The sequence below is a fragment of the Rhipicephalus sanguineus genome, chromosome 5 (genome assembly GCF_013339695.2).
Source record: "Rhipicephalus sanguineus isolate Rsan-2018 chromosome 5, BIME_Rsan_1.4, whole genome shotgun sequence".
Taxonomy (NCBI): Eukaryota; Metazoa; Arthropoda; class Arachnida; order Ixodida; family Ixodidae; genus Rhipicephalus; species Rhipicephalus sanguineus.
Window position 1 is genome coordinate 22,529,319 of NC_051180.1, and position 26,759 is coordinate 22,556,077.

Genomic DNA, 26,759 nt, shown 5'->3' on the forward strand with positions numbered 1-26,759 from the left:
AAGCGATCATCACCAATCTTTCTTCCTGTACATTTCCAGTAGCCCGCGCGGACTCGTTTGCTCGCCGAAGACGTGTTCTGATGGAGAGCCCAGGTAGCGAGAAAGAGAATAAGTGAGGAGGCAAGAGGGAGAAAAAAAAAACGCAACAAGTGAAGTAAAGGTGATCGAATGAAGAAAAAGATCAGCGTGAGTCAAAGAGGCAGCGCTCAGAGCCAGATGAAGAACGGTGGTGTTTTTTTTTTCTTCTACTTGGATGACCAAGTGCCTTATCCACCACCACGCGGTTGCCACCGCTGAGACCCGCTACCTGCCTTACGCGCTAGCCGGCCGCCTTAATAACGACACACCTTTTGCCGGCGCGGTTGCATGCGGTCGAGATCGGCTCCGAGCCTCGCCCTATTAGCATTCTAGTGCTCCGCTCGCTACCGCCGCCGCCGTTGCTGCTGTTGCCGTGCAGAAACCGCACCTCTGACTGCTCGACTGAGCAGCGGACAAGTCGTCCGTTGCCGGATAAACCCATCTCTTTCGCCCTCGCATGCTGCGCATATGGGCTGCATGAGGGCGACCCTCGCTTTTTTCCTGCTGAAATGCATGGTCGTGTGCTTTGCTTACTTTTATTTTATTCCTCAGAGGCATTGCATCGGAAAATGACTTGTGACAATTGTTCAAAAGTGAGTATCCTCCCTCGGTTACTGCTGTCTAGATTGAGCGTGTAAAAAAACTTTTAGTGCATCGCCTGCCTTTAATACATAGGTAACACCAAATGAACTGAAAAAAGAGAAAGAAAAGAAGGAGGAAACGAGGGAAGGAGGAAAAAGGGAGCGACGGAGCCCTGTTGAAGTTCAGGTGAAACAATACTGATTCTCTAAAGTAATTTAAATTGTGTACATTTGTGCGTCTACGTATAAGGTTGTAGGATAGAGGAATAGGAGGAGGTGTGCAGACCACATGTACAGAGTAAATGAAGCGGCCGAAAGGCTCAGGGAAGGCATCTTATTGTTTCGGAAAGTTGACGAAACGGTACCTGTACAGACGTTATACTGTCACGTTACTTGCATATCTAGTCGCGTGGGCCCATGTAGCACGATCTGTCTATTTTTCGCGCTTACCTTTTCAATGAAAAATCTGTAGTTTTAACTTGAGTATTAAGTGGCATTCCCTGCATTCCTTTTTCATTTATGCGCGATACTTTGGCGCAGTTTCACTGTAATATGCCAATGATTTATTAAACGAATGGAACCTCGTTATTAATAAAATGAGGAATTACAAGTATTCTGAGCAGAGCAACAGGGGGCTTTGTAAGACTGCACTTCGCTAACTGAATTCAATGTCTCGGCCAAGGCTACTAGTTAGTTTAAGAGTTAGTTGCGTCGTGTAACACAAAGTGTAACACAATACGACTGGATTGTAATCTGCACAGCTCAGTTCACAGATTACAGCTGCCGGGTCACGAACGTTTTTCACAGAGTGTGACAGCTTTCAGTTAAGGAAACGAAGCGTTGTCTCACGCAGCTATAGCCCTGAGGTGCGTCGTGGAAGGAGAAAACAGTAGTTACGGTGCAGGTTACGAGCAGTCTTGAGAGGTAATAGCTATAGTCTTGCCGAGACCTTTCGGTTACCCTCAGAAGCTGGGCAGAAGAGGCTACGACGTCTCTGCGTTCAAGATGCGGAGGTGTGGTAACATACACTCTTAATCAGGTCTTGGTTAAATACTGGCTATGTCCAGGAAACCAGACGAAAAATGTCCGGTTACCTGGCTACATCCAGCACTTTAAGCGTGACCTGTTTAAGGGTGTACTAAGAGGCTGACACAGCGCTATAATCTTACGCGAAAGCAGGACACGGAAGTCTCGACGTTAAGCTCAGACAAAGAGAATGGAAGAAAAGGTTGCGCCTACAGGACTATGGATTAAAGCCATCTCAGAAAAAAAAGAAGGTAGGACAGTGTAATTCGTTTCGCGTTCATTTACGTGCGTAGTTTATCTATTTGTTTAAAAACAAAGATAATAATAATAATAATAATATAATAATAATAATAATAATAATAATAATAATAATAATAATAATAATAATAATAATAATAATAATAATAATAATAATAATCACGTAAAACACAGATTGCAGTGGACAATGGCTGCCGGCAGGTGCTATTACGACTGAGCTTGCACACGCTTTTCTTCCACGTGTGTAAGGCGCAATGGAAAACCACGTGTAATAATAATAATGGATTCTTAGTGGCTTGAATTGAAAGCGGTATAGCTTGTATAATATAGCCCCTTTCCGCACGTATTATTACTACGTACTTTATTATTTTGCTGCAAGCTAGTCACTTAGCGTAGGTGCATAGCACAATGGGAACTTCCTTTCGTGTACTTCCCTTGTTTTTTTCTCTCTCTCTCTCCTTTCGTGTTTGTTGTTCGGCGATAGCATTTTGTGCTTTTTTTTTCTAGGTCGATTCTTGAAAAACGTTGGTTGCTAGCTCTTTTATGTGATTTTAGTACTCTTTTGTCTAACTGTTTCTAACGTTACTACTAAATCACGTCAGAGTGTTAATAGCATAGCTTCTCATTGATAAAAAAAATGTTTCTGGATTTATAAAGCTCTACACCTCACGCCGTGTCGTAGAGGGGGCTCACGGATTCCCACGTGGCGCTAACACTTCAGCCGTGACCACGTACACGCCCAACAGGCCTGTCGTTAAGACCAAGCAATTCGCGCCTCTTGTAATCGCGACCGCGCGAAGGCAGCAACCTGGCGACAGCGTTTTTACTCCGCGCACGCAGCGTCTCAAATGTGCTGACGCACTAGTCGCGCAGTCTCTGTACGGCTGCGCGCCGTAGGATGGCAATCGTTCTAAACAGCTCAAGTATGGTGGTGCCTCAGTGCGCAGCACTTCTTGTCTCTGCGAGTGTGTATAGAGTCCGTGAGAGTCGCGTCTCGTTAATCCCAGATCGTAAAACATGTATGAAAGAGCGACCCCCGAATGGCAGGGAGGACGCAGCCGTGCACGGGCTCGTCGCGCAAAAGAACCATGAACGACTCCGTACGGACTGTAAACTAGAGTGTGTGCGTGTGTGTGCGGCGGATTGTTCGGCGATAACGACGCGTCCACTATCCTCGCAGCTCATCGTGTAATTGTCTTCCTTCGTGCTGTGGCGGCTTAAAAGCTTCAGCGACCGTCGTCATCGCCGCGCCGTTGCCGCGGGTGTCTTGGCCGCCGCTGCCATATCAGCAGGAACGCGTCCGCCGCCGCTGCAAAGTGCGGCAGTTTACCGTTCCAAACACTCAAATATAGTACAGGGCCCATTGGCAGCAATTAGACGCAATCTGAAAAGATAGCCGGCCACTCGGCGACGGCCGGCAGCCTCCCCTCTCTCTCCCCTTGCTACAAGTCCTTCCTGTTCTTTCCTCCTCCCCCCCCCCCCCCTTCCGAAGGGTGGTTTCATCCGCTCTGCTTTAAGTCCCGTTAGTGTGGCTTCCTGTGTGTCCATCTCGGCTCCGGGTCCCTCTGTTGCGTAGCCAATAAAAGGGATTTAACGGATTACTACTTCTGTCGCCGCTGTATACGACGCCAGTCTGTCGCCGCCATCGCTGCACAGTCCAGGCGGCGCCGGTGGATAGAACGCCTGCAGTTATTCCGTGATTCGCATAGGCGTGCGCAGGCTTCTCCATTAGGGGGGCCAAGTTTTACCGCAGCGCCCCCCTTCCTCCTTTGTTCGAGTCCGAATGAACAGAAGCTTCGTAATACACGCAAAAATGGAAATGAAGTTATGAAGTGCTGCTCGGGATGCCCTAGCATTGGTCCTCGCTTTTCGGTTGTAAACGTGGGAAGTAAACAGTTCTTGGAATGCAACAACAAGTGTCCTTAGACACAATTATTGTGAAAAACCTCCAACTTGGCGCCCTCGTTAGCTGATGAGAGGGGGGCGACCATCCCTTATGCCGCCACTGTGTGCACGCCAGTGGTGATTCGGTTGCATGGCAGCGCTGCATGCAGTAACATGAACATCTCCGCGGACGTGCACAGCGAAGATCTCCAACATCTCTCGAGCTTGTTCCTTTTTTTTAATGTCTTCATGCATCACACAGAGAAGGGCAGGCAAGGCAGAGAAGCAAGCGAACGGTAAACGGTGTTGGTCGTTGCTTATCGCTGCAGACTCCGCAAAGCTTGCGCGCGAGCTTCGCGCAGCGAAATCTGGCTCGACGTGGAGGCGACGATGCGTTACCGCTAGCGTGAAACGCCCGCCCGCCCGTCGCTGCTGAGCTGAAGAAAAAGCGGGCAATTCTCCGTCGGCACTAATTACTTTATGCCCGCGAGCCCGACGGGAAGGCATGCGCAGGCAAGCCGTCTCTTTCTCTCCCCCTCGCGAAAGCGAGACTGCCCGAGGGCGTGCGACTGCGTGCAACATCGTCGCTATATCGTCGACGTCTTTTTGGTCGAGTGGGCGGCCATTTTCCCGGTTTTGACACCAAGGTGCCTGTCCCACCACGGCACGCCGCGTGGGCGGGAAGGTGGTGCGCAATTTGCGTGCGGCGACGGCACGAAAGGAGTGGAAATCACGTGCACGTCCCCGATTGGATTTTTGCGTTAACCACTATAGCGAGAGCTCGTGCTGCGTACGAGATTTCGATAAACGTGCTATAGCATGTTTGTGCGCCGCAGAGGCGCGCCAAGATGGGAAATTACGATAGCGTTGGGTTCCTAATGAGCATCATAGACAAGACTCGGTGTGTCGGGCTGTCCACACATTCCGATGCGAACAGATAGATATTCGTTTCTTCGAACTTGGAGAAATGTCGGCGCGGATATCGTGGCTTGAAGCCAGGATCGGTGGAAAGGGCCGGCGAAACGTTGCCCTGTTTATGTCGATTTCGTCAGAAATGTAGCCAATCATGACACGCCTGCATGTATATATCGGGAAATAATTGATTTAAAACATATAAAGCAAACATCGTGGCTCGAGCTAGACTGCCTTGGATAGTTGCAAAGCTTCTGTTGGCGCCACTCTTGTTACTCAATGGAAATTATGGATGGAAAGCAGCGATAATGTAGAGAAGGTGGTGTGTATTCACACGCACATAATGACGCTTTGGCATTGCCAATGTGATTATACTCAAGTCCCATATTATTTCAGCTTCCTAAAGCGGTGGTTGTTATAATATTCTGTCCACGTACACCAAAGTAATCGAGAACTTTTCGTGCCCATTGGCAAAAAAAAAAAAAAATGCCAACCAAAGTGTAAGCGGGTATGCATACGAGCCGCACACCCCGCGCCGATGTACACACAGCACAACATAACGTAATAATCAGGGTTTCATACTTGCCTGACCCTAAAGAAAAAAAACGTTAGAGCCAACGATCAGGAAAGAATTCTGTTTCATTTTCGTTCGACACCTGCATATATTTGAGTTTGACATTAGGACCCATGCTGACCTAAAAAAAACCTAGACAGTATGCTGTCTATTGTCTGTCCATGAACTCTCGACGTTGCAAAACACCAATTCGTATTTTTCTTCATTGTTCACGCCAGAGGGGGTAGACGTATATACATAACTGGCGGTAAAGCTTCGTAGAAGATTCCCCAACTTTGCTTCCGACGATAAGTAAGTACCCTCAACAAATGACTGTGGATTAGCTATCCACAATGACGCCCTTAACACCGGTGAACACCGGTGTTAAGGTATTCGAACCGGTATTCGAAACCATAGGGCATAGCGGAGCGCTATGCAGTCACTTCGCTTTATTCACCAGCTACCACATTCCAAAACTGATGTTTCCTCCGTGGAGTACAAAGGGTCTTGGGGCGGTACGAGATTACAGGAAAGCTTTTGTGTGCTCGCGCCCGAAACGTCAGGTCCAATGCGAGCGTTCTTCCATACGGCGGTATCTGGTATACGAAAAACGAATTCCTCCGCGCTCCCTTCGCTCAAGGCAAAGCAGTCGACACGCATTGATCTTCAGAGAGCGAGACAGCGGGGCAACCGCGTCGCCAGGAGTCAATGATACAGTTCACCGAAACGCCATCGAGGGAGAGGCACGAAGGAAGGGGGTGAGGTCGCCGGCGTAGCAACTCTTCAAAGCCCTGCTTTACACCAGCGAAATCAAACGTCGCCCCCTGCTCGAAACGCTATGTAATTTCTTTCTCCCTTTCCCTCCACGCCTTCCGATAGATCGGCAGCGAGTTGAGTAGCTCGGGAACAGCGCGAATCGCGCCCGTGTACCTGTACGAATACACGAACGCACAATGTCGCATGCCATCTCGCAACTCCGGTGTCAGTGTTATAAGAGAAGGCGCATATCCTTTTGCCGGGCCCGGAAAGCGCATTATTGCGGAGTGACAAGTTAAGTGCTCGTATACATAACGCCGCCGCCGCGCGAGCTCGCTCGCTCGCGAGACGCATTCTCGCAATTACCCGACTCGAGCACCCGTCGATGCAAGGACTCTCTCGTTCACCTCATATGCTTCCTGCGTCCCCCAGCACGTCGCCTCACTGGGTCAGAGTGCTTTGTGCCACGCGGGTCTATGGCGCCCACTGTTCGCGGAGACGGGACGGCGCGTGCTCCAAAAGAGGTGAAACCTGTTGCGCGCGCGCGCGCAGGGCGCAATTCAGCGTGAATAACATTACACGCGCTGCTGCAGCATCAAGCGAGCGGGGCGCGTTTTTCTTTGTTTATTTTTCCCTTTTGCTCTTTTCTCCCTGACGTATCACAGTTTTGCTCGCGCTACACGAGCCACGCGCGTGGTCCCACTTCGGCCTTTCGCTTTCGTCGTTTATTCGTTTTGATCTGTTTTGCTGGTCGCTTCCTTCTGTAAATCGTGGAGTCCTCTATGGCGTTGGCGTATGTACTGCGTACATTGTTTCTTTCGAAAGGATGCTGCTTCCTTGCGAAATACCCAGGGACTAGTCGCCTGGCATTAGAGAAGAGCGCACAAATGATTCTTCTTCCTAGACGCCGCCCACTGCCATTCTTCAACGCACGCTAACCCGCTTGCCCTATACCACTGTGAGGGGGTTCAGCAGTGGCAAGTAAAAGCTGCAATGTGCATATGTGCATAGCTAATGGTGAGTACGCACAGGTATTCGCTACTGTATCCATAAGAAACTACGTGACAATAGCTGCTTGTGGGTATGGAAGTATGGAGTAAGAGTCGCAGCCTCGAGTGCTGCAATCTTTCATTGAAACTCATGGAAATAACAATAACTGTAACTGTCTTTCACGTATCTCACTTTGCAAACTTATTTGATATGATCTGTAGTAGTGAAACTAAATGAGAAAGGTAGAAAGCCAGAGTAGGATCATATGATACAATTCGTGTAGCGAGGACAGTATGTCGTCTAAGTCTTTACTCACGCTTTGAATTGGGAAAGTTCTTACCACTGCGGTTACGCAAAGATGTAAGGAACTCGCAAGCACTCTGGTCGTGCGGAAGCCACGTTGGCAGAAAGCGTAGAAACAATGCACATATACGGGCGAAAGAGAAGATTCGACACCCCTGGACTTCCTGTCGATTGACTGTCCCTGCTAGTTTCCTTCTCACTGTAAACGAAAAGTATAAATGATACTATCAATATACCCACCGACAGTTTTGTCGTGCTCTCTCTCCTTCCCTCTCTACATCACAGCTGTCTCGTGCGGACCTACTGTGTCCTCCCAAGAAGACTGCCTATATATACCTGGCTCGAAGGACACAAAACAACGGTGTCTATAGCGCTCGACTGCCAGGCATAGACATACTGATACGCGGACAGTGGAAGGACAGTCTTCGAAGCCAAGAAATAACATGCTCGATGTTTTTCTCAACCGCAACCGCCGTGGTTTTCTATCCACCCCAAAATGGGTGCTCGATCGGCTCTCGCGAGGCCAAATAGGCGCCTCGATTGACGAGCGTCGCGGCAGTGCCCGGCACCTTCGCCACGCATACGAGACCTTCGGCGGCGTCGTCATCGTTGTCGACTTCGCGCACTCTCAGCGCGTGCGTTCAGCACCGGGAGGAGGCGACCGAGCGTGGTCGAAGGATCGAAATTGCAGGGTCCGCCGGCATTGTCGCTCTCGGGTGTACATATACACGTATGTGCAGCAACAATCGCGGTGCGTTCCATCCCGTGCCACCGGGCGTAGCTTTGGCTCCGGCCTTCGCTTGGAGCCCGAAAATGCGCAGGTGGTTTCGGTTCCTCGTGTCCTCTTCTGCAGGTGGTTGCGAGAGGTGGCCGCTTCAGGGCGCACGCACGACGCGAGAGTGTTTTATAACCTGGCATTAGCGACCTTCTGCCCGATACGTCTGGGGGAATTTTCATTTTCTTCTATATTCCATCCCTTCGTCTTCTCTTTCTTTCACACTCTCTTCCTTCAGTTTCTTTCTTTTTTTTTTTGCAGTACTGGCAATTTTTTGAGGGAACTAGCAGCGCTGCATGACGTTGCCCCCACGATTACAAACACGTAATGTGTTATACATAGAGAAGATTTGCAGACCACGAGGACGCGACAGACATATCACCGCTTAGCAAGCTTTCCGTGCAAGAATAATCTAATAGAGGACTGGAGGTAGAGAGAGAGGAGGATGGAGAGACGGCGGGCAAGTTAGCCAGGAAGGCTGGCCACCCTTATACGCTCGTGAAGGCAAAAAGAATAATAAAAATATTAGAGGAACTTGAATTACGCATGATTATCAGACACTGCTATTTTTCCGTATTTCGCTTTGCCGTGTTTTTGTTTTCCTGCTGGATGATACACATGCGCCTATGTTACAAAAGAGAGAGCCTAGAAATCAGTTTTTAAAATTTTACGCACCTGGTTACAGCCAGCCTACAGTACAACCTGAGAAACTTGAAAGCAAACCTCACGCTATAAACAAACGAGTGACACATGAGGCGGAAGCAGACACTTCGCTTCTTCGCCTCCATTCATTTCTAAAACAATTACCATGGTCTGGTAACTTCTGAAAACTTGTCCAGGGTATTAATCATGTCCATCATAAAAGCAACTTACAAAAGTACAGTTAACTCCAACTATAGTATGCTTTTGTATTGAAAATGACAGCTGTGTTGCACAACCTGGTTAGGTCACGCCCTGTAGATTGCTTTTAGGCGCAGAACAGTAAGCTTAATAAATTGTAAACCTGATTTATGACTACCAAATTACGGTGCGGGTTCCCTGCACACCTTGCACCGACACTGGCCTTATGCACGTTAACACCGGTGTTTCTGCGTGTCATTATCGTTCGGACGTGAACTATCGTCACTGGACGGCCTCCAGACGATGTGCAGTACATGCAGGTTGGCCCCTGCTCGCCCTCTCCCGCAGGACGCACGCGCCGGCGCCAGTCGGGCCCGCGAACTCTGGGCGTCACCCTGGCGGGTCGCGCTGCGCGAGGCCACGAAAATTGAGCCAGCGACACGAAGAGGCTGCCTCTCCTGGACAACACAGCGGCGTGTGCTGGAGCGCGCGTCGGGCGCGTTCTCCGCCAAAGCCTTGCCCAAAGCGCTCTTCCTTCTGCAGCGCATCCCTGATGAGAGGGCGCGGCCGCGACATAACCATAGAGCCCCGGCCAAATGTGTCCCCTCGCCAGAACATCCCACCCCTCAGGGCTCGTTCTTCTTCGTCCCCTTCTTCGCTGTGCGACCATCTTATGTTTTCTTCTGTTTTTGATCCCCGCGCCGGTTAATTGCTACGACTCTAAAACAACAAAAATAAGGTGCGCCCCGGGCGATGAGCTTGGCGATGCGACACAACCGACTGTGGCCGAAAGAGTGCGGCCGGTGGAGGATGGTGTGTCTCGTTTCGGCCCGAGCAAGCCTCGGGCCTGCCTCCTCCTCTCCGATGATGATCGACGGCCATTTTGGTGTCCAGACGGGCTCGGGGTATTGGAAGGAGGGGAAGAGGGGGGTGGTGCACGACGGTCGTCGCCAAGATGTCGCCTCGATAGCGTAGACGAGCCGCTGCGGCGACCGGCCGGCCGGCACACTCCCGAGGCGGTGGTCGTCGCCGAAATTTCCACCAGCGGCGTCGCCACGGCCCTATAACCACCGCCGCCCCTTCAACTGTGCGTGCGTGCGTGTGCGCGTGTTTGTGCGTGTAATACGGGTGGCTCCTGCCTGTCGCCTCCTCTTCCCCGCGCTACCTTCTCGCGCATGTTCTCGCCGTCGATGCACGCTGCGCAGCGAGGCAATTTTTTTCGCTCTCTTCTCTTCTACGGCTCACCTCTCGGCGCTTCCCTCCGATTACAATAAATGAGGCGCTCGCGTGCTCCGACCGTTGAAACTCGCTACTGCTGCTTGCACATGCTACTGCCCCCTTGCACAGTCGCGTATTTATATATATATAGGAGAGCGGGTTTGGTGCGCGCGCTGTCCTCGGACGCGCTCTGTCGGAACGCACTGAGCAGTACGGCGTCGTTTCGCTCCACTGGTTGTGAGGCATGCGTATAAGCGCTGGACAGCATATAGCTTGTGAACGTGCGCTTCCCCGGCGCTGGCGGCAGTTGGTTACAGCACTTGTTGAACTCAAGACGTGTGGAAGAAGGCTACATGTAAGATGTGTAGCTATTTCAACATGCAGTTTATTCTGCATGCCGGTATGGAGCATCATAACAATTGTGGAAGCCAGCACGGGCCACCTCTGGGTTTTGGTTGCGTGGGAAAAAGCAGGAAAAGTGTTTCTGCTTTTGAAGATGACTACAAATATATGCTATTGAAAGTTAACCCGCGAGAAATATCGGGAACAGAACCATGCCTGACATCTCGAGGTGATGCAGAGGAGAGAAAATTCTTACCTCATTAGGCGGTTGCACCGCCAGAGACAGATAGAGACAAAGACAGTTTAGGTGAAGGCAGAGAGTTCGCCCTGAGCTATAGTTCCCATTGGCCTGCTAGACGTTGTAATGAACCACCTAATCAAGCTTGTTGATTATGACCTGTTAGAAAAAATTAAGTGCACTGGTACTGTCATTACGTCTTACTGCAATACTTATCACTCAAGTCAAAGTTGAACGGAAGCCCGTCTGGCCGGGAGCATACATGACAACAATTACCACGCAGGGAGTTTTATTGGGCACTAGTAACAACGGTCCAGGTGACCGTAACCGTGACAGGTAAGAGAGAGCGAGAGAGAAAGGTTAAGTGAAAGGCAGGGAGGATAATCAGAAGAAAGTTTTTCGTTTTGCTACCCTGCACTGGGGAAGGGGTAAGGGGGGACAGAAGGAGATACTTTCGCTCATACAGAATATGGGAATACTTTGCGAACAGTGCTATTCACCGTAAAATAATTGACAGCGCAACGGGTTAAACACGGACAGAAAGAAGAAAAGGACACCGCGCTGACACCGCGTTGCTTTCTGTTCGTGTTTAACCCGTTGCGCTGTCAATTATTTTACGATGAACATCCACCAACTAGGCCAACTCGCGATTCTGAGTGCTAGTCACGTTTATTACGGAAAATGGGTCACATGGTTGCGCCGTAAAGCACATGAGCATTTACAACTGAAAGCTTTATTTGAAGCTGAATTCAAGCTTATGTATACGTGCATGGAGAACTTGACAATTTCGTAAGATTTCATTCCTACCAAATTGAGAGAGGAACTGTTGAAACATGCAGCGCTCCCTCTGGCGATTAACAACAGCAAGATTAGCATTCTTTTTACCATCAATACTATCGATAACAACTCACGAGAATGTGCGTCTTCTAGGACGCTGCACTCGTTGTCTGGAAGACACGCACGCGCCAGGTCGGGTGCGTGCGGCTCCCTCCACCCTGCCCCGGAAGTGTAGCGAACATTCGCCGCAGCATGCATACACGTACACGCGGGGCACTCGTCACGGGTTAAATCGCCCATCTGTTGCGGCGGCCGCGAGCGCGCCTTTGTTTCTACGGAATATGCCGGGGGGCACGGCACACTCGTCACTCACGGCGTTCCACCGCGCAATGCACGGGGGCGTCTGCAGCGCGTGGCTCTTTAGGCGTGTAGATATAGCGAAGACGAGTCGTTGGCTGCCGCTGGGCTGCTTCAGACGAAGCGAGCGTTTGAACGTGCGTGCGCGCGACGTTTCCCCCCTCGATGCGAGGCCGGGAAACCGACTTGCCACTGCCCCGCTGCAATTCACCCCTCCGCTCTCGTATTTGCGTGTGTGTCCGGGCGCTACCCGAAAGATCAGCGCGTGCCGTCGACATGCAGGGTCGTCGTCGCTTGGCCTCTCGTTCCTCCCACGCAGCACGCGCCGCCATCATCATTCGCTAGCACAGGCGGACGCGCAGCAAACACGCGCTCGGTTTGCGTTGGGGCGAATCGAGGCTGCGCTTGTCAGCGATGCTTGCTCGTCGTACGTGAGGTGGTTGCGGGGAAGTGGAGACAACGGGGATGCGTGGCATGGCAGGGCCGTCGTGCGCGGTAAACTAGAAAAACAAGAGCGCGCGTTCGGAAAACGTTTTGCTTTGTCATTGCCTGGACTGTTCAGTTGACCGAGCACCTTTGCATTACGTGTATGGGGTGATTATAAACACGCGTCCTATCGTTTCTCGCATAGGCGCGACGAACGCTTGTCGGCCTCTCTGTCGCGGTGGTCCAACACTCGGTGCACTGACGAGCATTTAGTTGTCTTAAGACAAGCGGATATCTCACCTACTTCTGTATCGGATGATGTAAATGACATCGATTATATCGGATGGTAGCATATGAGCAATACATACACATGGTAATGGGAAAAATCATCTGCAATAAGAGGACATTGAGGAAGTTTCGGACGCCGGCGTGTTGGTTCAGAAAAGGTAATCCAACAAAAGAACCTCAAATAATTTCGTGCAGCGCTAAAAGTCTTCATCACTTGACCAAGATGTTAGTCTGCATTATCCTAACGTGTTGTTATAGAAAATGACGATATTTATTGCTATACATTCATTGTAACACGCAGAGCCAACTAGGAATGAAGTACATTATAAATATGGCAGTTCACTGTCGGTTTCTCTACTAAACGTTTTCGTTCTCCTCCTCTCTTTTTCTCCTTCCACTTGTCGCAGGTGATAAGCCGCACATATGCGAGTACTGCCAAAAGAGGTTCGCCTTGGCCTGCAATCTGCGAGCTCACCTGAAAACCCACGAAGGTATGAAGTGATGCTCCCACGATTAAGATCGCATCTCTTGTCACGCCCGCACGAATGGGTATCACAGAGCTGTACATCTTAAGAGCATTCCACACGGTGTCAGATTCCAGCATAATATTATAGACAGCTTATGTGCCGCAGGTGATTTTGGCGCTGTGTGCGACAATTTATCCATATTCTGCCCTCATTCTAATAGCTTCAAGGAAATTTTAGAAATATATATCAGAAATAATATAGATTACCTTTCAACAAAACGTCTTTGTGAACACCTAATGCACTTCACATAGTACAACAACACACAAACAATATGGTTGAAGGGAGTATGCTTTCATGCATGCACTACAACTTATATCACGTTAGAGAGGCGATACAGGTTGTTGGGCTTGAAAATTTATTTTATTTGCGCAAGGCATTATGGCGGACAACATTTGGCTAGGTATGTAAGTTGCTTGTAAGAGCGCGTCTTAGACTTCTAAGGTTTACCAACTAGCCAACTTCGATATGAACAAATTTATCGTTCCTTACTGTTATCACTCGCGTGAATTGTGATATACGTCGGCTCTTTTTTAACAGCACAAACTCGAAAATAGCATTTGTTGTTTTTCTAGCGCATTATTATAGTTTCAGAAAGATCTATCGACACCTGCGCAAAAACGAAGACAAGTGAATCGCATCAGCGAATGAAAAGAAAAGGAGCAGGCATGATTTGTCAGCGTTGTGCCCTTTAAAATCTTGTCGTCGCTAGAAATTTACACCGAAGGTCCGTTCACCCACGCATTCTAAATCACTTCTCTACATGCGCGTGGTGTTTACAAGCCATATGAAACAGCGCAAGCCAAGAGAGATGTATAAGGTTGATTTTACTTTCATAAGCTTATAGTCTCATATATATATATATATATATATATATATATTATATATATATATATATATATATATATATATATACATATATATATATATATATATATATATATATATATATATATATATATATATATATATATATATATATATATATATATATATATATATATATATATATATATATATATATATATATATCGGTTCATTACTTCTATACGGCGAAGTTCAACAATGGGCCGCTGAGGTCTCAGCAACTGAAAGAAAGAAAGAAAGAAAGAAAGAAAGAAAGAAAGAAAGAAAGAAAGAAAGAAAGAAAGAAAGAAAGAAAGAAAGAAAGAAAGTTTACCTGGCCTATCCAAGTCATTTCCGAAGCACCATGTTTTCACGCATCAGCAGCCGTGCAGCGATTTTCGAAAAGTGCGGGCGAAAGTTGTCTGTCGGTCGAGTATAAGCTCCCTGCGAACGAAATGGTGGCGGTCAGTCGAGGCCAGACATCGACCTTCGAAGAGGCGCGGGAAGGTAGTTCACCTGACGTTTTGCCCGGGTTTACGAGTGCATAGAAGAGCCAAGATAAAAAAAGAAAAAGGAAACGAACGAAAGAAAGAGCGAAAGTTGGGCGCGTAGTCTATCGGAACCGAAGACACGGGCCCTCACGATGCCATCGCCGGGCCAAAGCAAAGTCCTGCGCGTTCGTTCCGAATGCCTCAGCGGATGCCGGGAGTCGGGCCCGTCGCTGACATTTACGGCGCTCGCATGGGCGGCGAGTGCAGCACCGCCGGCAGGATCGCACTAAAAGTGGCCGAGTAATTCTGGTGTTATACGGCGTTCAATCTTGACTCTCGTTTGTTATTTCTTTCTTTTTCTCTATATCGCTCTTTTTCTCCAACTCTGTTTCTGTTGCCATATATGCGGTATCCTATGAAGACAAAGTCGTGAGGGGTGTTACGGGAGTTGGAAGCGTTTTTATGCCTGCCGCTTGACGCGTCGTAAGGGTTGTTTCCGAAGAGGCTGACGTGTTTCGCCGATCGCCCACATCGTTTCGCATGGGCTCTTTACTTAAAACAAGGCTTCCTGAGGGTGTCCGACGACGTGAACTGCACAAATGTACAGCATGCAAGCTACTGCCAGAGTTTTCCTTATACTTTGGCTCTTCTATATTTTCGTGTTAATTACATGGCAAGCACTAAAGCGCTAGTCGTTATAGGGTGGCACTGATTGATGTTGCGGTTGGTTAAGCTAACCAGCAAACCTCAGTGTACTGGTCCATTCACGAGGCAGGAGCGCGTAAAACAGAATATAAGGTGTCCCTTTACATATTCGTTTGGTAATATTGCCTGTTTCGTTTGATTCATCGGCCGAAGTGGCACAAGCCTGTCGCGACAGCGAAACCCATCAAAGTAATCGTCCCGTATATACAGCAACGCTTTCAGCATCCATTACTAACGTCTTGCGTATCTCTAAACGCTTAATTCGGCATTGCACTTATTTGTTTTTCCTGTCTCGTCTATGCAGCCCTTCTCGAAAAAGCGACCCTAAACTTAACGTCCCATGTCAGGTCACCAAGAGGGCGTTGTTCATTATCACTATCTCCGCGTCTCGTTCGAATCCGGCTATCCTCGAATCGACACTCAGTGATAGGCACACACGTGACCACACCTCCACGGTCACGACGACGAAGATGACGACGGATGCGACACAGTTCTCGATCTGGACGCTTCGAGGAACCCGCGTCGCCCTAGAGCGAGACCGATTTGTAGTAACGCGAGACACCGATATACGAGGTGTGTCCGCGAGGCGGTTTGTATTACTACCACTACTGCTGCGACGACTACTACTGCAGCAAACCGTACACGTACACCACATCGTCATAGTCATCTGCGCCGGCTCTCCCGTACACGCCCCTGCAAGCGTCGCCGAAAGCGCGCGTCCGTGTTTCACGCAGCGCGTATCTCCTCAGCCCGAAGCAACAAACACACACTCGGTTTCCAGCAGTGCTCCGTTGAGGCGCGACAGGGCCGTTCCCACCGCGCTAAGCGCAGTGTAGCTCCCGTGCGAAGCCGTGCCTCGGAGCTATACGTATAACTGTACGCAAAGGCTGCAGCGTGAGCGCGCTTGGCCACGCGACCCGTATCTCGGCTTCTGCGGCTGTTCGGCCTACATCCCGTGTGGACGACGACGCGAGGGGCTAAATGCAAGGGTGGGGCAGCGGCACGACGGCATCGCAACGCTGTCCGACTGCGCGCGCGCTCGCAAAGATTGCCACCGCGCCAGATGGGCGACAAGAGGCCGACCGATGCTATAGCCGCCGGTTCGGTCTCTCTCCGTCTTCACTATTCGAGCCGCATTCGCCCTTTTTTTTCCTGTCAGTTCCCGAAGCGATGCTATATAATGCATCGCTTCCTACACAACCCAGTATTTTGCTTTGTTCTCTTACACTAATCTCATGTCTCGTGTCTTCGCCGAAGCGGTCTTACGAAAAGCTTTCGTTTCCTCTCCGCGAAATCCTTTGCCGGTCCTTTCCGGCTTCTGCGTTGACATTTACCTCCGGATTTAGTAAAGATTTGATAAGGAACAAATTAGCAGCGGACTCATTAGCTCCTCGATCAGTAATCCAGTCGCCTTCGTTGAATGTGCTCCCAAGTGTCGACTTGATTCGGAGAAAACGGCTTCGAAAACTGTGGCGGCATGCGGTCTAAGAGATTATACGGGCATGGAAATATAAGAATGATGGGCTGCCTAACGGCGTTAATGAATCTTAGCGGTGCTACGACAATCGCTCGGGTTCATAGCGCGTTCTTATGCGCGATATTGTTTCTGTAGTTGTTGGGAGTTTACAGAGGCCTGAATAAGGGGATGTGGTACTTTGGTGGCATCGCATGGGATTTACGTGTACAGCGGGAAACCACAGGCGTTTACGAATGAATGACAATGTATGTCTGTAAAGAAAACAGCCCCCTTTTTTATATTGATAATGTTAGCACGCCTGTATGAAGTTGTTGCCTAATAAATGCATTGTAATTACGGCTACGCATGCAAGCATTTGGATAAAAACTGAAGAGGTTGCACATATACCCACAGCAGTGGTGGTAGTGAGAGTGTCTAATTCTGTGTTTAGGTCAAGTCTTCTGAGTTAGCAAGTGTTCTGTCGAAGCATAACTTGCACATGTACCGTAGGACATCACTCGGCTCTCTAGGGTGACAGTTCCACGCTAGAATGATTGAGGAAAGTCCGGTTCAGCGCGATTTTCGGTACCTCAATGAGCTGACTGCTTGTCGAACTGTTCGTGAATATAAATTTTACTCGTTACGCTTCCTTATTACAAAGATTTTTATGCCGCTCCCAATTTATTTCGCGTTCATTATTCAAGCATATACGAAATCTATAATAAAGGTGATGTAATACGATTGCGCAACGCAGACACCAGCTAGAACACTAGAATGCTGTACCGGTGAATTTATCGGGAAAAACCTTAGAGTAACGCCTGTGATCTCAGCTCCTTTACAAGCTGGAGACACTCAGCCAAGCGACGCGCAAGTCCTTTTCTTTGGCACCACCTAATATTCTCCAGGGACAGCGCGGAATAAAATTTAGATTCCGCTATTGGAAAGCTCGTTTTCTCCAGAAGCATTTGACGAGCTGGACTCGCTCCAAGCAAACTAATTGCACAAATGTCCGTCTTATGATTGGTCTCGCTCATAAAAAAGAAAAGACTACTTTGTTCAAGGACGCCTGGTTCGGGGCACAGCATGCACTTTACGCGCACTAGGCGATTTCGTCAACTCGGCAAATTCGTAAACGTAGCACTCATCATAGGAGCAATTAGGCTCTCGATTTCATTCGTAAAAGCATAGAACATGCAGCGGGTATAGGTGTGCCTAATCACGAGTTCATCTGTTTGCGTCCATCAACTACTTCGGTCTACGTTGTTTTGGTGGAAAGGATGGCTGGACAGGGTGGTGGACTAGTTAGCTGTGCTATCGCGTCTAAAGAAATGGTCAGTATATTCCAGTAGCTTACAGCGTACGGCGTCTACAAAGCAACACTGTCCCCCTTTTTGCTCTTGTCTTTCCCTTCTTGAGATAACATTCGAATAAAAAAAATGGTGGCTACTATCCCAGCTAAGCCGGGAAATTCCAGAACTACACACTAAGGACAGCTGGATAGGCATCTGAAGTCTTTTAACGTATTTCAACTTTACTGCTACATGTCCAGCAGTAACCTTGAACGGAAGGCACACTGACGCAAACAGGCAAAACTGGGCTCAGACAGCCCGAGGGCAGCAACTTGCCTGTGGTTTTTTTCTCGCCACTTTGGGTAAGCGTGACTCAGTAGCGCAGAACAGCGCAAACAGGAGCGTACGCCGTATCAATTTCCAAATTTTTGTTTATCGCGAAGCAAGAACCGTCGTACGCACATCGTGTACGCACGTGATCACGCCGGCGTTGTTTCCAAACCAATGGCTGTTTACTAATGCAGTGACTCTGGATCCGAGCCAAGACTTCCCGTTGTCCCTCTGTGAAGAACACGCTCGTATAACTATACTACCTCGAGAGCATATACACAGAGGCACCCAAGTCCACCTTACGGCGCTGCTTCTCTCGCTCACGCCTCGTGTTCCCGCGGGCGTGGTAGATGCGGTGGTTGTGTTTGCACGTCTGTGAGACGACGAGCCCTTCTCGCTGCACGCAGTTGGCGCGGAAATCCAGTCGGACCGCGCGCGCGCGCGCGTGTGTGTGTGTATGTGTCTCTATCTGGTTCCACCATCGCGGTCGCAGATGCGGCGCTCAATTACTGGCGAGGGAACACCGACTGGCTGCGGCGCAACCGCGGTCTGTTCGCTCAAGCGCGAAGGGGGCCGCGCGCGCACCGCATGCGAGCCTCGCATGCGACCACTCCGATATAACGCGTCCAAAAGGCCGCCGTCTCTCTCTCACACTTCGTCTTACCGGACAGCAGACAGCGTGAGCGACGCCGAAGCAGTCAGTCCTATAGTCGTCGTCTTCGTCGTCGTCGCCTTGGGAAAAAAGCGCCGAGATATGATCGGGGACCCAGCCCACGCGAAGTGTCTGTTCGTGTGTGTGTGAGTGAACAGGGAGGGGACAAACCCCCACCCGAGGATTCCCGGGCAAACCGCTCGCGTGGTCGATGCAGGCGCGGCTGCGACGCAATAATACACAGCTGGATATGAAGGAAGAGCGCGGCTATACGGCAGTTCGCGTATCGCCTCTAATGAAGGCCTTGAATCGGCGATGAGAAGCTGGCGATAAAAATGACCAGCGGGCCTATAGCTGATTGCCACAAATAAATTTGTTCGTCTTTTTCTTTCTTCTGAGCACATCGCTATATACGCCGTGTGTCGCCGTCATCGTCTTGGCCAAATTGGAATGTCCTCAGCTGGAATCATATACGCGATGGGGGAGGCCCTCCTCCAATGAGGTGTGCTTGCCGGCTGCGGAGCCATAAAGGCATGCGTGCTTCCTCGGCTCTATAACGCGCCGTCCCGTGAATCGCTGAAGGGCATTTTTGTGTCATGTGCACATACCTTTCGCATTGCGCGCTCTTTATCTCCTCTCGGCCACGTTTTATGCACAACGGCGACCGCGCGAGCGCCGGAAGAGCTACTATGCAGTGACGTCCGTCCAGCTGCAGGAAGACTCAAATTGATCTTTCCCAGAAGCGAGCCAAACAACGACTTCACTGGAATATTCTAATAATTGCTGGGGTTTTACTTGCCAAAACCACAATATCATTACGACGCACGCCGTAGTGGACTCCGGAAATTTCGACGACCTAGGTTTCTTTAACGTGCGACTAATTCTAAGTACACGGGCCTCTAGCATTTTCGCCTCCATCGAAAACGCGATCGCCGCGACCGGGATCGAACCCAGGACCTTCGAGTCAGCAGCCGAGCACACTGAAGTATTTCTATGGTATAAGTCTCGTATCTGCGGACTTGCATGCTCACCAGCGCCTTGATTAATACAGAGCCCATTGTCATCGTCTTTCTTGTATTATGTTTTGTAACCGTGCTATACTCAAGCAATTCCATACGCTGTGAGTCGATGAGCGCATGCGTGCTTGGGATGAAGAGAGTAATGATAATGATGACGATGATGATGATGAGACGACGGCAAAGACGATATAACTTATTGTATCAAACCACCTCATCATTTTCTGTTTAAGTATGTTGAATAAAATGGGACTAAACGAAAGGAAGTATCTTCCTCACAATTCGCAATCTGAAAGGAAAGAAAACATGAGTGTTGCGTATCGGGTTTTCTGGTTTTGATATTGAATAACACTGCTGACAGAACTACCAAATCGTGCAATGCGGTACAGGTTCTTTCACTTCGGCGTTACCGTGTGGTTCCTTCATAAGCGACCGACAATACTCCGTTAACTAATGAGTTCTTTGCCAACGGAACGCTCCAGCATGTAGCGATTGCCTACATCACTACGACGTTTCCACTCTCATCAGCGGCCACTTGGTCAAACAGGAGCCGTCCACACTTACATCGCAACACTGCATCTGCTGACGGCGTCTCACAGAACCTGTAATGGTATAGGTGATTGTTAACGCTTCAATAGAGCGTTCTAACGGGAATATAAAGCCTGGTTCGCAGGTATAGAAATGCTATATCTCCTTTGGAGCAAGCAGTCACGAACCACTTAACCCGCAAACACCGTCGCTTATATTAGACAGCGTTAGAATAGTCACATACAGAAAGCAGTCCCAATGTTTCTGCGAAGTCTCACTGGCGAATAAAGTCATCGTGAAACGTCAGGCGAGACCACAAAGACAGGGACATTTGTACAGCGTGTCTATGCTGCAAGCGCGCGTTAAGGAGGGGACAGTTATTACTTGGCGTCTCGCTCGTCCAATTGGTTTATTCTTTCCCTGCAAAGTGGACGGTGTCGCATCTGCTCCCACTCCGCTTCGTTTTCTGCGAGCGATTACTGTAGCGCAGTCATGGCAGCCATATGCAAGCGCCGTTCGTGACCATCGGCACTACGCCTCTAATCACAGAACGCGCGGGCTCGGAGCTACCAAGCGGCGTCAGGCAACAGCGGCGACATTAAACATCGGGACAGTGTAATTCATTCACGACACTGTTTCGTGCCGTCGCATCATTTGGGTGTACGGCGATGGGAAAGCCGGACTCGCCTACAGAAGAAACGAGCGTGTATGCAGAGCAAGGTACAACTTGTTGTTGTTCTTACCCTACAATACCGTGCTCGACGCTCGTGTGGCCCGCGGGCATTGCGCTTTTGAGACACACTGGGCGAGACAAGCGGAGCTCGCATTAGACTTCCTCGTGATGCGGGAACCCCGACGGTCATCGCCGCTCCGTTCGGCAGCTTGGAGGACAGTGGGCGGTGAACGGTACATTTATATATACGCACGCGCTACAGAGCGCGCGGTTAGCCGCTTCTTTTTTTCCTTCTTGAGCTATTATCGCGTTTCATTAGTGCCAAGTGTTAATTGCGAGCACGGCAGAGATGTGTCCGCTATTACGTTCCGCACTGGTGTCTTCGCAACGGCCCTGCCGTGCCTTATAGGTGGCGGGGTGTTAAAAAGAACTCAATTACAGCTCGATTGGGGGCGCGATAGCAAACGCTTCAGTTGGGACGAAGGCATGTGCACTGGCCGCAAGGAACGAGAGCGTAGCTGTTTTCGGTTGTGATTGCATGCAGGCACGGTTGATTTACGTCTCTGTGAAAAAAGTTAGCGCCCCCCCCCCCCTTCAGTGTTGGACACGGTTGTGATTTATGTGGACGCACAAGACGGCAAAACAAAAACGAACGTGCGAGAAAATAGATGAACTGAACCAAAAGGATGCACGAGCAGTCGAAACGGAATCGCTGGAAAGCCATACGTAACTCACTCTTATGTGCAAGCAAGATTCAGCACCCGCCAAACAGGTTTATTTTAACGTGTCTATTAACTGTATCGCGACGGGAAATCGGCGCGACATTGCTTCCTGTTCCGCTCCCAAAAGTTTCGTATCATTAACACGCAGTGGGAATATACTGCAATAGCTTCTGGCGACATCTTTGTGCTTGTCTCATTTAAAGCTTTCATATAAAGCTATGGCGCCGCAAAGCCTGAGTTATGACATATGCGCTCAGCGCGTTGCATGAAAAGACGGGGCAAGAATGTCCAGGCTCAGCTGGCGGGTTGCGTATGTAGGTCCGACATGCAAACGACGCTCAAAATACCGTTTCGCGAACGATAATATGTGGCTGTCATTGCCTATGTAGGACAGCTTCTACGTTATTCCGCATTGCATTCAGCCTGCAGTGCCGGTTACACACAGCTTGTAATAAGCCGGGCTTCGTGTTGTCCGGTACTGAATGCAGAGCTTCAGGCGAATCGGCCCAATTGGCTGGCCCCAGAATACCGTTCTCGTTTTGACATTAAGAAGGTTGCCTATTAGGGGCAAAGGGCAAGTACGCTTGATCCTGCGCAACGGAATCAAGTCGGGTTATAAGTGTAGCGCAGGTATACATACGACCTGTGTAAGGCGTAACCAACTGAACTTGCATCGTCCTTTTAGTCGTATATTTTTGAGGTCGCGTAGTTTCGAACACCATACGAGCAGTTAATTGATGAAGTCAATAAAGAAACACAGGGTGATTGCAAGTGATCGTTTCAAAGAACGATGATCACAGGGATTAGTGATGGCGTTACGCAGTATTCCTAATTTAGAAGTATAGGCAAGCGCGCAAGCGTATATCTTCTGCCGGCTCACCAAAAACAGAATCTATTCGTAATTCAAACCACAAAAAGAAAGTTGACAAGCACACGGGAAGATTTCCAATGTCAAGCCTCCCATTATTGCTGTTGCAAAATCCTATAGGTACACATACCGTAGCTGAAATATGCATTCTTTAGGCACGTGCACTTTTATCGCGTAATGGTTTATATCTTAACCTTTCAAATGTAAAGAAACAGCTAATTACGGGAATATTTTGCCCGATTAACACGTGACGTACGCTGCCATTCCCATTTAAGACAATCGCTGTCACGAACTACTATCAGTGGTGCTTAAAGACTGCTCGATGAATTCGCAAAATAAGTTGATGGCGTCACTTCGGATCTTACGAACATAATTTCATTTCCTTGTTTGCGTCAGAGTCCAAAACGTGATGTGTATACTGAAGTAAGCGGCGCCCAATTTACGTTCCGCATGCACCATCATTTCCTTGTTGCTTATGCCTGGGAAAATGCAGATACTTCCAATTTGATATTGCGACACCACACAAGCCATTATACCTCATGGTCGCCGCACTGCGAGTACTGATGGCGCCTCGGATCTACGAATTATACAGCGCCTCTATTAGTAGTGTGTCATAATACATGCACATCGTACGAGGGCGCGTTAACTGACGTTCATCACTCCGATCTTGTCTTAAGCGATTATCTTACTAATTGGAATTGCTTCATCGCGAAACTAGCGTTACAATGGTCAAGCCGAGCATTATGACGAAAACCAAGGCGAACACCATATGACGAACTCCAAGGTTTATTCAAGAGTGTTTCATGCTGCAGATTTTCTCCCTCTATTAATCGACATAATTATCCTCTTGTGCATTTTTGTCTATGTAAGCACGGTCGTCTTTCATATTTATTTCTGGCTGAGGAACTGAAGTCCGCGAGCTTGGCGGCGTACGTAGCTTTGCATTTGTCGACTTCGGTCTCAACAGTGCTAGCCTCGAAACCCCTCAAAACGTCCGCGTCTGCCTATATTTGATGTCTGTGAGCTCCTAACTCACGGCCCACAGTTCTACTTCGTCGAGCCTCGTACCATAACACTTCCGTCAAGTACAAAAAAAAAACAAAAAACAATCGAGTATGCAGTTCACAGAAATGTAGCGTATACGATTTAAAGCCAAAGCTGTGTATCACGGCCCAAGACCGTAGCCCCACCGCTACGGCCACCACCAGCAACCATCACCGAACACGGCTATAAAAAGCGGGACAGGATCTCTCGGGACAGGCGACGAGGATTGATAAGAGTCGCGCGCAGCTCGGTGGCCACGGTGCGCGCACCGCGTGCATAGATAGCTTACGAAAGTAGGCCATAAATACGGCCGCTCGAGGGACGTTTCGGCCCCCATCTGGTCAGCGGGGCTTCCTTCGGCGAGTGCAGCGGCCATCGCCGTCATGTCTCGACGGGGCGACCGTGTCCGCACGGACCACGCCCACATCTACGCGAGCTCCTCAACCAAGTGCACGCGCCCCGTCGCGACAGCGCCTAGGCTGAACAACCCGCCACCGGTGCGATTTCGTGGTCTTTGAGCGCGAGCCAGAGGCAGGCAGCCACGGTCCCGTCGAGAGAAGGAAGGAGACGCCCAGTGATCGATCACATTTCGTAAGAAAGACTCTATCAGCCTATGCGCTGCTCACCTCCGCGTCCTCGTGTGTGCGTCGATTCTTGCACGGGCTTACCAACACGAACGTGTATATACCGGAGCCGGCTTATAATGCCACAACTCCCGCTGAGCTCCTCGAAAATGACTCTGCCACTGCTGCCCGATTCCTCGCCGTACTACTGAGCCCGTTGACGACGGGCTTGACCGACCGAGCCTCTTTTGTACGTGGAAATATAGGAAGAGATGATCCTTCACTGAGAGCCTCACCTATGGCGTGCAAGTTACGATCGTTCCTTCAATACGAAGTCACGGTTCAGGTCACGTCCGGCTCTGTTCGGTGCCCTATTCTGCAATAGCTTTGTTTTGAAGTGATTACTACAGTCAAAGGTAGCCTGGCTCGTCTGCTGTCGTGTGGACGACTTGGCAGTATTGGTTCTCCATGCAATTAGTCGCTAGTCATTCGTGAATTGTTATTTATAGAAATCTTCATTACACGAACGTTGTAAGTTATGGTGTAGGCCTATACGCGGCTAGAATTTCTAACCCATCGAAGGCTCACTTTTGAAGGCTGCTCCTGCAACGTGTTTCTCGAAGCGTTATTATGCAAAAAAGAAAATAAATAAATAGAAAACACAAATTCGAGAGAGATTAAACAGTCGTAAAAGAGAACAGAAAAGACGTTAAAAATTAACCAAGCGTGGTACCGGTTTCTTACCATTCACAATGGTAATAAATATTGGGACGAAATGGAAACAAAAATTCACTGTGCCCGTACCACATAGAACGCACTGACACACAGGTAGTCGGGCTATAAAAAAAACTCAAGGAAAGCTACGCAGCATTTATTAAGAAGCAACAACCCAAGGTGCACGTGTGAAGCCTGGGGATAAATATGAATGGGACCAGGCTAAGACGTAGCTACACGGATTAATGCACGAGCGCTGAGTAAGTCGTAAGGCGAGGCCTTGACCATGAAAAGAGCAAGCAAGGCCTGTGGCTTGGCTGCATGAAGTCGCAAAACACACACTTTGTTGAGTGCAGCTGGGTCATTCTCCCCAGTGCGCACCCGCAGTAGCGTCGTCGCTATGAGCCCAACAAAAAACAAAAAAAAGAGAGAGAGAGAGAGAGAGAGGAATAAAGAAACAACGCTGCGGACGATGTGAACAGTGGCGAGAGGGTTTGCCCAAGGCGGGAAACACAGGAAAGCACTTTTGCTCGGTGGTCGGTTAATTGCCGAGTGGGGCCGACAGCAATCGACAACCCGTTCTGCTACCTCTCGGCAGCGGTCGTTTGTTTCCTGTATGCGAAACGCCCGTTTCTTATTTGCAAGTTCAAGACTCTGATGTATTCTGAGAGCGCAATATTTTTGTTTTTTTGTCACCACAAGGCGAAAACCGAGCTGCCATCTTCTTTCTCACATCGTGCCGCACAGTATATACAGAGATGGCGGCATCTGGCTTCGCAGAGAGCTCGACTCTGATCCTCTCGCGAGACAAGTTGCTTCCACGAGGCTAGTGGCCCCTTCTACACTTGTGAGTCAATCTGCCGCGCTGGTACGACACCGTCATTTGGGAACGAACCGAGTCATTTATATTCTGGCTGGAAGGGCGACACTGGCTCACCCACTGTAAAATAGAGGCCTGCTGCCTATTCGTTCGTACTGCCGCTCGTATACTAACAAACACGTATACCGCGAACCGAGCTCGCACCGGCTTAGAAGAGGCGATAACAAGGGAAGCGAGGCCACTTACCGCACTGTGACCGCCGCATTCGGCTTTCGCGTCAAATTTGCATTTCCTACCAGTCGGCCCCTTTGTTTTCTCGTTATTTTAATTTTTTTTTTGTCTGGCCAGACTGACCGCTTGGCGTGTCCCACAAGCATTCGGGGGGAGACCTGACTCCGTCTCTACTGGTGTAACCTGAGCGGCAATCAAAGTCCGCATTTAACGGTAGACGAGAGATCCTATATTCCGCGAAGAGGAGCTGACCGATTCGTTTTGTTCGAGACTGGTCAGCACGGAGCTGCGATACAGAAGCACCCACATGTCGACAATACCGCTCCTCTTTTCCTGTCATGGCCATTTGCATCTCTTCTTGCTCGCCATATCCCGCGGTCAATATATCGAGGCTGACGCTGATATTAGGACGGATGAAGGCTCCCGACCGCGAGTGCCGTGCGTATAGTAGCGATTGTACTAATGGAATGCTGATGAGTGGTCTTGAGGAGGTAGCGCAGAGCGCCAGTTTCCCAATAGAAATACAACAGTAATATAGCAAAACTTAATCGGGTCCCTGGTTTGAACGGTAACTTCAGCTGGTGGGACGAGGAAGACGGCGCAAACAAATGGTGATTAATAATTATCCTGTATTCCCACCGCTATCAAGGAGGCACCATAGCAGCGGTTCGCAGCGCGTGGTATA

The 26,759-nt window shown here is 49.4% G+C and overlaps 1 protein-coding gene across 1 annotated transcript in view; it reads left to right on the top strand.

Moving 5' to 3' along the window:
• Positions 1-26,759, top strand: part of LOC119393352 (zinc finger protein 771) — a 105,913-nt gene that overhangs the window by 70,652 nt on the left and 8,502 nt on the right. The window contains exon 7 of the mRNA XM_037660327.2: positions 13,010-13,093. Coding sequence (XP_037516255.1) covers positions 13,010-13,093 — 84 coding nt within the window. The remainder of the gene's footprint in view (positions 1-13,009; positions 13,094-26,759) is intronic.